At 48.9% G+C, this 14,325-nt stretch overlaps 1 protein-coding gene across 1 annotated transcript in view; it reads left to right on the top strand.

Annotated features, from left to right (window-relative positions):
• The window catches only part of LOC146187912 (uncharacterized), a 60,555-nt gene that overhangs the window by 16,237 nt on the left and 29,993 nt on the right, over positions 1 to 14,325 (top strand). The window contains exon 4 of the mRNA XM_084603060.1: positions 8,002 to 8,085. Within this exon, the coding sequence (XP_084459186.1) occupies positions 8,002 to 8,085 (84 nt within the window). The remainder of the gene's footprint in view (positions 1 to 8,001; positions 8,086 to 14,325) is intronic.

The raw sequence follows: 14,325 nt of genomic DNA, 5'->3' as shown, positions 1-14,325 counted from the left end.
TTTTATAAAGTAAGCAACTCTTCACCCTGAACTTTCAAACGACTGCAGCCTACCGTCATTCATTTTAGGGGGTCTTTTCAGTTCAAGCAAAATAAACAGCTCATTTGAATGACATGTAAAATAAGGCACTGGGCCCTGTAGGGGAAGTTGGACATTACGACTAACACCTGCTACCGAGCCATTGTTTTCTTATATGTAGGTGCTGCGTCGTAAGTAGAGAACGGCATCTACGACATTGAAAGTGCGTGATATATAATGTGTGCTGTTCCATACCGTCATGCGATTCTTCTGCACTATGCGCCGCGCTTCGTGTTGTGTTTTTACGAAGTCCCCCCCCATGACGCCGATGGCGATGTGAGTGCTTCATCCTCAGGCATTATATCATCCTGTATACGTGTTCCTTGTACCCTGGCCGAGAATAAACTTTTCGCAGTCTCTCGGCAGCTCTCGTCTTGTTTTCATCATGGCCTCCGTTCATTATTATTATGAAATCATAACTTGAAGCGAACAGTATCGAAGATGACGCGAAGAAACAACCATTCCTCGTTTCAGCACTCGTTTCAGAACCATCGACGTGTTAATGGGCGTTGCGCGCCGAGAAAACTTCAAGAAATGACCAACGCCGAGTCTGTACAAGAACTTGAAAACAATGCATCAGAGCCTAATGAGATAGCGAAGAGCTTCCAAATTCTTTACTCGCGTTCAAAACGAAGAATAATCGGCATAGCAGTTCACTGTGGAACTTTGAAGAATTGCCAGCGTTTGCTATTTTGGTGATAGCCTTGGCCGCATGCTAAAGGACAAAATGGTGCGTGGTATCCGAAATATTGAGGTTCAAAACCCATTACTCTCATGGTCTAAGTTCAACCTGAAGCAATTGGAAGACTTCGTTTTGGTGGCAGAAACTGCGGGACAGGTAGTGAATATTACGAGCTCTCCCGAGGACAAGACAGAGCCTGGCCTGCACAAAATGAGTGGTCAGCAGAAAACGTCAGCAAGGAACGGCAGCGCTGTAAAAGTACAGACAGCAGCGTGCTATCGATTCTAAGCAAGGAAGACAACCAAGCAATCTGCAGCTTCAAAAAGGCTAAATGTTTACAGTGTAGAAAAAAGGGCACCTTGCGTCTGTGTGCCGTTGAAAGAGCAAACAGACGCTAAACACGTTTGCCTTAACCGGGAGAACTTCAAACGATGGTGACGAAGGGCAAGGGTGCATTTCAGAGTTGCAAACGCTGAAGCAACAGTACCCCGTCATGCAGCTGTCAAGAATAGGACGACTACAAGAAGTTGGACTGTCGGCCACGAAGCAGGAACATTTACACTTGCGGCTAATGGGCAGCACTAAGAGCCGCAGCTGGCTCCGGTTCCTTGAAGAAAACTGATTTCATGACTTGTTTTAGGTTAAAAGACAGCTTCATTTTATGCCACAATAGCAAGCCTTCAAATAAAAAAACAATGCTCCCCCCCCCCCCACCCTAGACAAGTTGGTTGCCCCCACTCGAAGCAACTTCCACTGGGGAAGAGTCAATACCAACATGAAGATTGACACCGATTCACATGTGTGCGTGATACCTTGGGAAATATACCGCAAGAATCGTGAAATATGGTCAGCTCAAGAACAGTCAAATATAAAGCTGTTATATTACCCGAAACCACTCCTCATCGTCGGTGAGCTCACGTTTCTAGTCTGCTGCGATTGCAAGACTGCTATCGCTTCACTGGTCGCAGGAGCTTTTATCGCAGTAGCGGAGCGCGTCTTTGCAGTAGAGACCTCATTGGAGCTCTTAAAAGCATTCGAAGCTTTGTTCTTGCCAGCTTCGGTGCAGCAGACAGAAGAGAACAATCTGCATGCTATTCTCTCAGGGTACGCAGACGTGTTCGGGCTAGAGCTTGAGCATTTCAAGGTAGCGCCAGCGCACCTGTACATAAAGAAGGAAGCTGTTCCTAAAATGGTAAATGCTTTTTTACGCGATGAGAGATCAGTTGGCAGATGAGCTGGACATACTTGTGAAAATTGGCATGCTGCCACCGGTAACGCATTCAGATGGGTCAGCACGTTTGTCCCAGTGAAGGAAAAAGAAAATCGGTCAGGATCTGTAGTGATTACAAGCTATCAACGCATTGTGCATTGTCCGCTACCTGTGATCGACGACCTTTTTGCTGCGCCGCATAAGAGAGAAGTGTTTGTTGTCACCCATTGAGGACTGTTTTCTTACAACCGCCAGCCGTTGCGACTATCGTCAGCTCCAACTATATTTCAACGTACCATGGAAATGGTGCTACCCGTAACCGGCTTACCAGCTGTCCCAGCATACTAGACGACGTTTTGATTCAGAGAAAAAAGACGGAGGCGAATGTCCTAAGGCAATTTTGCAAGGTTTCTGGGTGCTCGGTGTCAAGCTGAGAAAGAACAAGTGCAGTTTCCTTATGCCCGTAGTCTCATTTGGGGCAAAATATTATATGTGACGAACAGCAACACTGGAGGAGAACAGGGATACTGTAATGAAGGCTCCAAGCCCTACGAATGTGCCTGAGCTACGTTGCTACCTTGGTCTTTTGAAATGGTATAGCATGTTCCTGCCAAATATGGCTACTTTAGTGAGATGGCCTTTTAAGAAACGATCATCGATGGGTATGGGGTCCAGAGCAGCGCGAGTCATTTGAAAGGTCGCAGACAGTACTATGGCAGGCGAGAGTGCTGACGCACTTTGATTCCGCCAAGCCTTTGCGTTTAGAATGCGATGCCTCGCCACAAGGAATTGGGGCAGTTCTTCCAAGTCGGGTTGGAGATGTCGACCGGCCAACCGCGTTTAGCTTAGCGCTGCATAAGCAGAGAACTGGTGTTCGGAGCGACTAAATTGCGCAGCTTGTTCTCGGCATCAGGTTTGTTTTGGTGACAGATCTCTGATCAGACAATTGGAAAGGACCGTCCAACTCACTTCACTGCAGCCAGGATACAGCACTGCTCTGTGCTGCTGGGAGTTTATAGTTACAAGACCGAGTACAAACAAGGGGAAAAGAACCGACTTAGAGTAAAAATGCTACAGGAAGCCTCAGATGAGTGCCAGAACATGCACACTCCATACAACATTTTGGTTCGTGGGTATAACGTCCCAAAGAGCCTCAGGTTATGAGAGACGCCGTGGTGAAAGCCTCCGGAAATTTCGACCACCTGGGGTTCCTTAACGTGCACTGACATCACATAGCACGCGGGCGCCTTCCTTTAAGCCTGCATTGAAAAGCGGCCACCGAGGCCGGGATTCGATCCCGCTTCCTTGGGAACAGTAGTCGAGCGCTGTAATCACTGCACCACCCCGGCGGAGCATACAGCAATTTGGGGTTCCATTGCGGGTTCTCCTCTAGATGACTGTAGAAGACGAGGCACTCGTTGAGGTAAATTCCTTCGTAACTTGTGGGTGGCCATGCGAGCGAAAGGTTTCTGATCCGCGTTTACACCCCCTTTCACAAGTCACCTAAAGCTAACCCTATACGAGGAGAGCATCTACTGGGGACACACAGGCAGTCCCCGTGCAGTTGTCTGGCGGCCCGGACTGGGCAGTGACATTGAACTCCTTGCAAAAACCTGCCCTGCTTGCGCGTAAGCTAGACCAATGCAACCAGCACGAGACACATCAGGGAGATCCGGTAAAAGATACCGGTAAACTGACCGTTGATGCAAGAGAACTAGTAGCGTGTCAGTCCGGATTATGCTGGTCCGGCAAATTGCGCTATAATTTTGATTATTGTGTATTCTCATTTCAAGTGAATAGAAGCATTCACTATAAACATGCCACTGCGGAATCGATAACGGCGCTCCGCGAGATGATCAGTAGACTAGGCAAACCCTAAAACAATAGTCAATAAGAAAGAGAGTCGGTTTACGACAGATGCGTTTGCAAAATGTCTCGCGGGAAACAACGTAAACCATCACAGTACTGCATCATCCGTACACAAACGCACTTGCAGAGAGGGCAGTTCAAATGACCAAAGACGGCCTTAAGGAGATTCAAGAAGACAATCTGCACACCCACCTTACAAGACTGCTCCGCAACTACCGAAAAATGCCGCTGGATTACGGAAGATCTCCCTTACAGTGACTCATGGGTTACCAGATATGATCTCATCTGGAGGCTTGCCTGCCACCAACTGTTTGCTTTCCGTCACGTTCGCAGGAAGAGACAGAGAGCAAGCTGTGTACTCGTGATTTCATTTGGGCAAAGAACTTGGATGAAGACGAAACGTGGATTCCAGAAATTGTGAAAGAGACAAAGGGTTCACGAATGGTCGATATTGACAAGCCAGCTGGAGAATTACAGCAACATCGGGATCCGCTTCGCACACGTGAAGCTTTAGCGAGCAAGCAACAACCGTATGAAACATAGCAACTACACGCCATCTGCAGAAAGCACCCTCGGGGACAAAGCGATCCTTTGGACAACACCGTTCCGAAACTTCGGCGAACGGCCCGTGCCAAGACAAGTAATCCTTTGGGAGTGAGCGCCGCGCATCGTATTGTCTTTATATGCAGCGCCCGCCCTGACTGCGACGGGCATGTGAGTGCTTCGTGCTCAGCCATTACGTCATCATGTATACGTGTTCTTTGTACCTTGGCCAAGAGAATCAACCTAGTTTAGTCTCCTAGCAACGGTCGTCCTGTCTGCTCCGTGCATAGTAATCTCTGCCCGCTGCTAGTAGCCGGCATAGCAGTGTCTCTTTCATTTCACTTTGTGGCATCCGACTATGTCATGTTCTGAAGCAAAACGTTATCCTCATAATTACTAGTGGTGAAAAGGTGGTTGTACGTTAAGGAAAAGAATACTGCGTATAGGCGCCTGCCAAACGTACAGCTCAAAGTCTGGACTACCAAGAAGACTGAACGTCTTTCTTAAAGAATCACTGTACTACGGATGGTCCGGAAGCCTACCGCAAATATTATGATCTCGAATATATGTAGCACCAGAGATGTCTTTGAATTAACATTTCCTCTACGTTTGCCTTCTCAACTCCCACATCGGGCCAAGGATGTGGTGCCTGGTTTTTAGGCGGTGAAAAAGTCCGGAATCAATGCCATACCGATTTTTGGGTGCGGCAGTGCAGCCCGAGCTGACGTGTTCATCTCATTTGATGTCTGGCCAGGACGCTTCACGGCGCAGTGGTTATTTGGACTGATGATGTCTTAACTCTTCTGAAATGTCTGCACAGCTGATCAGAGTAGAGGCATGAAAATTGGCGTACTCGCTAAAGAACAGAAGTAATGAAATTGGGGATCAATCCGAAGCTGGAGACTATTGTAATCATATAGTTAAAACTCTGTTTGCGTGCGCGTTTCCTTTTCTTCATGCTTGTATCGATAGCGATGCCATTTTCTATCATCTAGTTAGAGAGCTATACAGACGCGGAAAAAAACACATTTATATTGACACGCAAGCCCACCATCTTTTGATTCTGTAAGAGTTTATGTAAGTCATCACCGTCATCGGCCGGATTGCAAGGCGAAGGCCTCTCCCATATTCCTCAATTCCTCCCATTAACCCGGTCGTGCACTAGCTGCATTCACTTGATCCATGCGTACTTATTAAACTCATCCGCCCACCTATCTTTAATTCTACCCCCTACTACTACGCTTTCCTTCCCTTGGAATCCAATTTTACTCTATACGCGACATCGCTTATCCTGTTTTTGCACTTGGTCGTTTCTTCTTCATTTCCACTACAATGTCATTAGCTCCAGCTGTTTGTATCACTCAGCTCGCTTGCTGTTTCTTAATGTTACACCCAACATTTTTCATTCTATAGCCCTCTGTGCTGCCCGCAATTTATATACGTAGAAAGTTTTCGTTAGCCTCCCCGTTTCAGCCCCATAGGTGAGTACAGGCACACTGCAACTGTTCCATGTTTTCTTCTTGAGCGATACCGGTAAGCCGATAGCCATAATCTGCGAGAACTTGCCAAATGCGCTCCATCTCAGTCTTATTCAACTAGTTATTTCCTTTTCATGGTCTGGGATCTGCGCTTACTACCAGTCCAATGTAGGCATAAGCACCTCCAGCGCCTCGTTACTTAATTTAAACTGAACTTCCTTTTTCAGACTGTTCAACATTACCTTCCTCTTCTGCATATCAATCTTAAGGGTCTACCTCTCTGCTCCTTCTGTCTAGGTCATTAATCATTCGCTGCAGGGTCCTCTGAGTTACTAAAGAAAGCAAGTCTATCAGCGTATTGAAGATTACTGAAATATTCTCCAACAACCATGACGACTAACTGCTCCCCTTCCAAGGTTTTTAATACGCCCGCTTAGTAGGCTGTAAATAGCACTGGGTAGATCGCGTTTCCATGCGTAATACATTTCTTAATTGGAATATTGTTTCTTCATTTAGAACTATATTTTTTGCGCTATTAAACCCCCTATAACTACTTAAAACCATGATGTGTAGCCATGCATTAATATGCTATTCAGTATCTTTATTTATGGCTAATCTACAGCCTTGCAATGCCTGCAAAGCTACTGCAGTTTCGACTTACTCAAATGCTTTCTCGTAGTCAATGATTGTGATGTATAGGGGCTGGTTATATTCCGAGCATTTCTTTCCATGCACCTGTTTGACGGTATGGATAATCGATAGTAGAATAGCATTTCCGAAAACCTGCTTGATCTCTTGCTTGATTGATGTCTAAGATTGTGTGATTACCTTAGTAAATAACTTATACGTAACAGATAGTAAGCTTATTAGTCTGTATATTTTCAAGTCCTTAGCGTCCCCTTTCTTATGAATTAAGACAGCGTTAGCTTATGTAAGTAAGGGCCGGGTAACCGGCATTCCTTTTTGCTTGTTTTTTTCCTTTCAATGACTCCAATGTGGACTGAACTCAAGATGTCTCTTAACAGGTTTTCAGAGACGGAAGTTTACAGGCAAGTGCTACCGCTTCTAAGTGCGTTATTGGATTTTGAAAGCTGTCTTCCATTGCGTGACAGCACGATTTCTCCGGGGCGTTGCCGAAGCGAGCTTCGAGTGCGCAAACTGGAATGGCGTGATGCAATTCACGTTCCTTGGCTCAAAAGGAAACGAATTGAAAGAAAAATGAAGAAAAAACTAGTGTCGCTGTTGTCTCCTATTTAAATAACATCTCGCACTCTTTCCAGGTGATAGGCTCACTTTCCAATGTGAATGAGTCTCTTTCCGCGCTTGATAAGGTATCTGAGCTTTGTCAATTGGTCAATTGTTGCAACACAAGCAAGGCGGGCTGCGCCAAGTATCATAAGAACAGATTTCTAGGCTGCATTAACAATGTTGTGTACAGGCTTCCGTTTTCCGATGGAAAACAATACACGGGCCAAACTGATAGATGTCTCAATGACGGGTTGATGGAACAGAAAAACAAAATGGAAAACACTCTAGACGGTCATGTTAGCATTCATTGCAGGTACTGCACACAATGAGGAATGAAGAGAAAGAACCATGTTTTCTAATTTTCAGTGAGTGCGAAGTTTTGACTGATAGCCGCATTCAGACTACCAGAGAAATCATACAAAGTTCAGAAACACCTAAGCGAATGTGTGAGCACAGAATTAATCGCTCTCTCCGAAAAATAAGTACGCCACTCAACCATCGATGACGAAATCCTGTTGCCACGGCTGAAGTGTCTTGCATACCTTTCATGCATTTTTTTAATGTCCGTGGTCAATAAACATCAGCTGTAGGTCCGGCGCTGTGTCTGCGTTTCCTCTCGTCCTCGTCTTATGCGCTGCACCAATAACCTCTAACATGTCAAAGCATCTACCTTGTTTCCATTCACAATCTGTGCGCGACGTAAAGTTTTCTTTCGGGCGACGAATCCAAATAATGCGCATGTTTTGCTTCCATTAGTCAAAATTAGTCAAAGGCCATGAGTCATTAAAGCTTACTTGGCGCATAATATCCTCGAGAGCTTATGCTTGAAAAATGCAGCGGTCAAATTTTGGCTGGCAGGAAAAATTTCAGCTGGCGTTTCTTTTTCTATTCAGGTGACCCAAATCAGACAGCCCAGCTACTCTACACTGACATCACGACTTGCTTCATTTCCCGATTTTCCATGTCCGGTACTGACCGTAAGTGAGGCATTGTTTTCTTTTTTTTTGGTGGGGGGGGGAGGCGGGGGGCCGCGAACCAATAGGATATTGTCACGTGGTGGTGACAAGGTGAATGACACATTTGAAGAGTCTTGGACTGCAGGGAAGAAATTCTTTTTTGGGTTTACTTGCGCCCGCAAAAGAACTAAGCAACTCGGCGGCGGCGATAGCAATAAACGTGCTCGTTGATCGTCGAACAAAGAATGCCCGTCGCACTCGTCCGCGCTCATTTTAAAGGCTGCTCAGAACAATCTTGATAACATCGCGAACTGCTACTAGCACAGCTGGAACATTGTAGAAAGACACACGAGTGGCCGGAATCTTCGAGACAGATCTCGGTGCATCTTGCGATTCAACGAAACTGATAATGGTGCGTCTCGCGACATCGAGCATTGATAAACACAGAATACAGAACTGTTATGTGATCCAGAATCAGAGTGATAAGGCCGCATGCCGGCGGCTGTAAAAAAACAAATACCGATTTGAAGCTTTCGCAGCATTACTCCCCCCTTAAACAAACATCGCCTCGATGTCTCGAAACAAAGTAACTTATACACTACAAAGTTTAAACACCACAAATTCTTTGACGCGCGTAATATGGCTCCAGTCTTACATCATGTACAATTCCTGGCGTGCGCGTCGCCGCTGTGATGCTGACGATCCGTCGGGAAGGACTTTATAGTCCTGTGGTCCGACGCGGCGCATGACTGTACATCGAGCGCGATTTGAAGGTTATTGCGCGGCGTCGACCAAAAACATGAACAGCGCCATGGCCAAGAATTCTCTGCCGAGGCGAGGGAGGCATCAGGCCAGCTTCCCTCACTCTTTTTGCTGTTCCTTCAGCAGCCGTCACTCCCTGCTGAGCTATCAGTTTCTTTTGTTTTATTCTGCCAACAGGCAGTTATCGTAGTGCGCACGACGTATTCTAGGCATTATCTGAAATTGGACACTTTACCGCAATAAATGGAAAGCTTAGAATAGAGAGAAAGGGCATTGAGTTTGTCGCGGGGCGATGGTTGTTGTGAACAGCGAACGAGGAAGAGAAGAGTATGGTGGCTAGCACCATAAGAAGAGTGCGAAATCATGATTTTTCCTGTTCCAAAACTGGTCGCCAGGTGCCTGGGGTGCTAGACTGGTCGACGCTCGCGCGATAACCTTCAAATCGCGCTCGACTGTACGGGCCAAAGGATCCACGCAACAACTTTTCACTTAGTCCGCGACGGCGAATTGGTGACCAAACCCACACTTGGTCTCCTGGATTGTACTCTGAGTGGCGTAGTCGTACGTTGTTTCGTCAGCTGTTGGCGCGCTGTTGGTCTTTAATACGAAACCGTGCGAGACGTCGGACTTCCTATGCACGCTGCAGGCAGGCGGCGACGTCAAGGTTGTCCTCGTTGGCCACGTGCGGCAGCATTGCATCGAGCGTCGTCGTGGGCTGCCTGCCGTACACATGCTTGAACAAGCGGTGTACGGCTCTCTAGTCGTGTCCTGGACTGCCGTGTTATACGCGAAGATCACGTATGGCAAGATGGCATCCCAGATCTTGTGTTCAGCGTCGACGTACATGGCGATCATGTCCGCGATCGTTTTTTTCAGGCGCTCCGTAAGGCCGTTGGTCTGGGGATGATACGCAGTTGTTCATCGATGGCTTGTATGACTGTATTCCAGGATGGCTTGCGTCAACTCTGCCTTAAACGCCGTTCCCCTTTCCGTGATGAGCACTTCGGGGGCGCCGCGTCGCAAAAGAATTTGTTCGACAAAAAATTTGGTGACTTCTGCCGCGGTACCATTGGGTAATGCTTTTGCTTCAGCGTAACGTGCAAGCTAGTCAGTGGCCACGATGATCCACTTGTTACCCATAGACGAAAATGGAAAGGGCCGAGGAGATCCTTTCCAGTTTCTTGAAAGTGCAGGACTGGGGGCGGAATCGGGTTTAGTAGTCCTGCTGGTCTGATCGGCGGCGTCTTACATTGTTGGCACTCACGACACGTCTTCTCGTAGTGGGCAACTTCGGCAGGGGGTCGCGGCCAGTAGTACTTCTCCTGGATTCGACTCAACGTGGGCGCAAATCCGAGATGGCCTGCTGTAGGCGCATCCTGCAACGCTTGCAGAATTTCCCGACGGAGGTTTTTAGGCACTACAGGAAGCTTCCCGGTCCTGTTGGGTGCGAAGTTGTTCTTAACGAGGTTGCCATTGCTTAACGCGAACGATGATAAATGCCGCCTCAACACACCATGAGGGGAAGCGGTCCTTCCGACTAATTGGCTAGCGCTTTCATTTCAGGGTCTGATCGCTGTTGTTCTGCGAAACTGCTGGCGCTTACCCGTCCCAAAAAGGCGTCGTCGTCATCCTCCTGCGGGGGATCGTCGACGGGAGCGCGGGTAAGCAGTCTGCGTCGGAATGCTTCCGGTCCGACTGAAACACTACAGTCTAGTCAAATTCTTGAAGTCGTAGGCTCCGTCTGGCAAGGCAGACGGAGGCATCTTTGAAATTAGCCCGCCAGCAGAGCGCGTGATGGTCGCTTACCACCTTGAATAGTCGGCCGTATAAGTATGGACGAAACTTAGAAGTGGCCCAGATGATCGCGTGGCACCCCTTCTCGGTCGTCGAGTAATTGACTTCGGCTGTTGTGAGGGACCTGCTAGCGTATGCGATTACTTTCTCCTGTCCGGCACTCTTCTTGACGAGTACGGCTACTAGGACCACACTGCCCGCGTCGGTGTGAATTTCGGTCTCGACGTTTTCAACGAAGTGGCCAAATAGAGGAGGGCACTGCAGGCGGCGCTTAAGTTCGCCGAAGGCTTCTCCTTGCGGCGCTTCCCTTTTAAACGGTATGTCAGCCTTTGTAAGCTGCGTCAACGGTTCGGCGATACGCGAAAAGTTCTTGACGAATCGTGGGTAATATGCGCACAGTCCGAGGAATCGGCGCACAGCTTTCTTGTCGACAGGTGGTGGGAATTTTGCGATTTCAGCTGTTTTCACCGGGTCTGGGAAAACACCGTCCTTGCTAAAGATGTGACCTAGGAACCGTAGTGCTTCCTAGGTGAAGTGCCACTTCTCTACTTTTAGCGTTGGTCCCGATGACTTGATGGCTTCCAGCACTGTTTGCAGTCGTTTTAGGTGGTCTTCAAAGTTTGACGAGAAGACAACAACGTCGTCAAAATATACAAAACAAATTTGCCACTTCAAGCCTGCCAGGACTGTGTCCATTATTCGTTGAAACGTGGCTGGTGCGGAGCAGAGGCCAAATGGCATCACATTGAACTCAAAAAGGCCTTCCGGTGTGATGAATGCGGTCTTCTCGCGATCTCTTTTGTCGTTCTCAATTAGCGAATAGCCGATCTTCAGGTAAATCGATGAAAAGTACTATGCATTGCAGAGCCGGTCGAGAGTATCGTCGATGCGGGGAAGCGGGTAGACATCCTTCTTGTGCTATTCAAGCGCCGGTACTCAACGCACAAGCGAAGTGTACCGTCTTTCTTCTTCACCGAAAAGAGTGGTGCCACCCAGGGCCTGTTCGATGGCTTGATTACGTCATCACGCAGCATTCCCTCAACTTGATCGCGTATGGCCTGGCGTTCGCGCGGCGATACACAATAGGAGCTTTGGCGCAGAGGTCGGACATGTTCGTCCGTTATAATTTCGGCACTTGGTCAGTGGTGTTTGTCCTACCTTCGATGATGACGAGAAGCACTCCCTGTAGCTTCGAAGAAGACTGCGCATCTTATCTTTCCTGCTGTGGGTTAGTGCCGGGTTGATGTCAAATGTGGACTGATGGAATTGGTGCGGTTCGTCTTCCAGGAGTTGTCCGTGGAGGGCGAATACATCTTTGAGGTCTTCTAATTCGTCGAGAAAAGCGATGGTCGTGCCCTTGTTGAGATGCCGGTATTCTTCAGTGAAGTTTGTAACCAGCACCTGAGCTTGTCCTCTCCGGAATTTCGAGATGCCTTCTGCGATGTCGACACCTCGTTCCAAGAGCAATTGGATATTTCCTTCGACGATACCTTCAGCGGTTTCGATGTCTGTGCTACCTACGCTGACTGCTACGCTTGATCGGGGCGGCACGGTCAATTCTCCGTCGAGGACGTTTAGAGCGACGTGTTGCGTTGAAGTCGTCGTAGCAGGTATGGCTTTGTCTGCAGAGAGCTTGATGAGCTTAGATCGGATGTCGATGATAGCCCTAGTTTCATTTAGGAAGAACATGCCTAATATCACGTCGCGGAAACATGGCTGCAAGACCACAACGCTGGTGGGGTAAGTACGCCCATTTACGGTTATTCTTGCAGTATATCGTCCCGATGGAGTAATCAGGTTGCCACCTGCGGTGCGAATCAGCGGGCCATCCCAAGCGGTCGTAACTTTCCTGAGCTGGGAGGCTAACGGTCCACTGATGACTGAATAGTCAGCTCCGGTGTCTACTAGGGCAGTGGCTCTGCGACCATCGACATCAGCTTCAAAGTCACTTATTCGCGTCCTCGCATTGCACGTGGGCCTTGGTGTCCGATCTTGGCTCCGTCGTTTCTTCAAGTCATGGCCGGGGCATACCATTGTTACTTCGCTGGGCGGCGCTGTCGGCTAGCACTCTGGTCGTGTTGTCGATGTCGTCGTGTGGAGCGGCGGAGAAATGGCTGTGTCGTCATTAGTGGTCGTCGGCGGCGGAGAACGTTCGTCGTTTGAGCAACCTCACCTCCAAAGGTTGCTGCCCTCAGTTTCCCCTACGGGGCCAGGAGACCGTCCTTGCACCTACCGCGGCCCGGCAACGCAAATCGAGCAGTGTACGGCGAATGGGAGCGCGATAGACGCCTTGGCGATAAGTGCTCTCCGCTGCGCAGGAAGTCGTTGATTTCCTGTGGTCCCTCGCCAGGACGGGGTCGTGGGACGTCGACAGCGAAACCACGGAGGCCGATCCGCCTTTACGAGTAGTGACGGAAGATGTCTCCTGCCTCACCACAATGGAAGCAGAGCTGTCGGTTGTTAGATGTCCTCCAGGCGTCACAATTCCTGGGGCTTGGAGATCGTTGGTAGACTTGGCGGGCGGGGGACAAGGGGCGGCTTTCGGGGGCAGGATGGTAGCCACGAAGGCTTGGGGGGTCGCGTCGGAATGCAGCAGCATCGGTCATCGCTGCTGATTCATGCACTGGAGCCGTCGGAGTCATCGCTTGAGGAACGCCCAGTGCCTGCTGTACTTCTTGACGTACGACGTCCGCGAGCGTCGCCACCTGAGGTTCTTGTTATGACGGCAGCAATCGGCGGAACTCCTCTTCACGATCTCCCGGATGTGTTTCCGCAGTTCACTCCGCTTGTAGATGCGCTGGGGTAGTGGCTTGAGTAGTCCGGTTGAAGTAGGCGCTCGTAGTGGCGCATCCGGGTGTCCAAAGTCTTCTCGATGGTCGATGCTTCACTTTCAAATTCGTCCACAGTTTTGAGTGGTTTCCAAGCAAGTCCTGCAAAAAACGAGCCTTTAACGCCTCGCATTAAAAATTTCACTTTCTCACCTTCGGTCATCTAAGGGTCGGCACGGCGAAACAGGCGCTTCATCATCTTTACGCAGACCAGGACAGGCTTGTTAGGCAGTTGAAGTCTTGTTTGGAGGAGGGCCTGAGCTCTTTTTTTTCGGACAGAACTTGCAAATGCCATCAAAAACTCTGCTTTGAATGTATCCCAATCCTTTAAAGAAGTCGCATGATTTTCGAACCAAACTCGGGCATGGCCTTGAAGAACAAAGTACCCTTGCCTGAGTTTCGCAGCGTCGTTCCGGCCGTTGAAATCTGCCACATGGTCGAAATGTTCTATCCAGTCTTCCGCATCCTCAGTGGGGCTCCCGGGGCTGCACGAAGACAACCGGTGCTGTTGACTGGGTCATTTCTAAAGTTGATGTTGTTCGGTGTCGATCGGGGTCAGGGAGCAGACCGTGTTCGGGTTCGAGCCCTTGAAGTCGGCGGCTGGTTTGGTGACCTGTAGGCTGGTCCCCCAGGGTGACAGGAACAAGGCTGGGGTCTTCGCTTTAAGGATCAAAGGTAGCACCTCCACCAGATGTCCCGTGGTGGTGACAACGTCGATGACACAAATGAAGAGTCTGGCTGACGTGCGCCCGCAAAAGAACTAAGCAACACGGCGGCGGCGATTTATCAACAAGCGTACGTGCTCTTAGATCGTCGAAAAAAGAATGTCCGTCGGACTCGTCAGTGCTCAATTTAAAGGCTGCTCAGAACAATCTAG

Source organism: Amblyomma maculatum, chromosome 5 (genome assembly GCF_055883805.1).
Source record: "Amblyomma maculatum isolate TAMU_Amacu chromosome 5, ASM5588380v1, whole genome shotgun sequence".
Taxonomy (NCBI): domain Eukaryota; kingdom Metazoa; phylum Arthropoda; class Arachnida; order Ixodida; family Ixodidae; genus Amblyomma; species Amblyomma maculatum.
The sequence above is the reverse complement of the archived record's forward strand: the minus strand, read 5'-3'. Positions and strand labels throughout refer to the sequence as shown.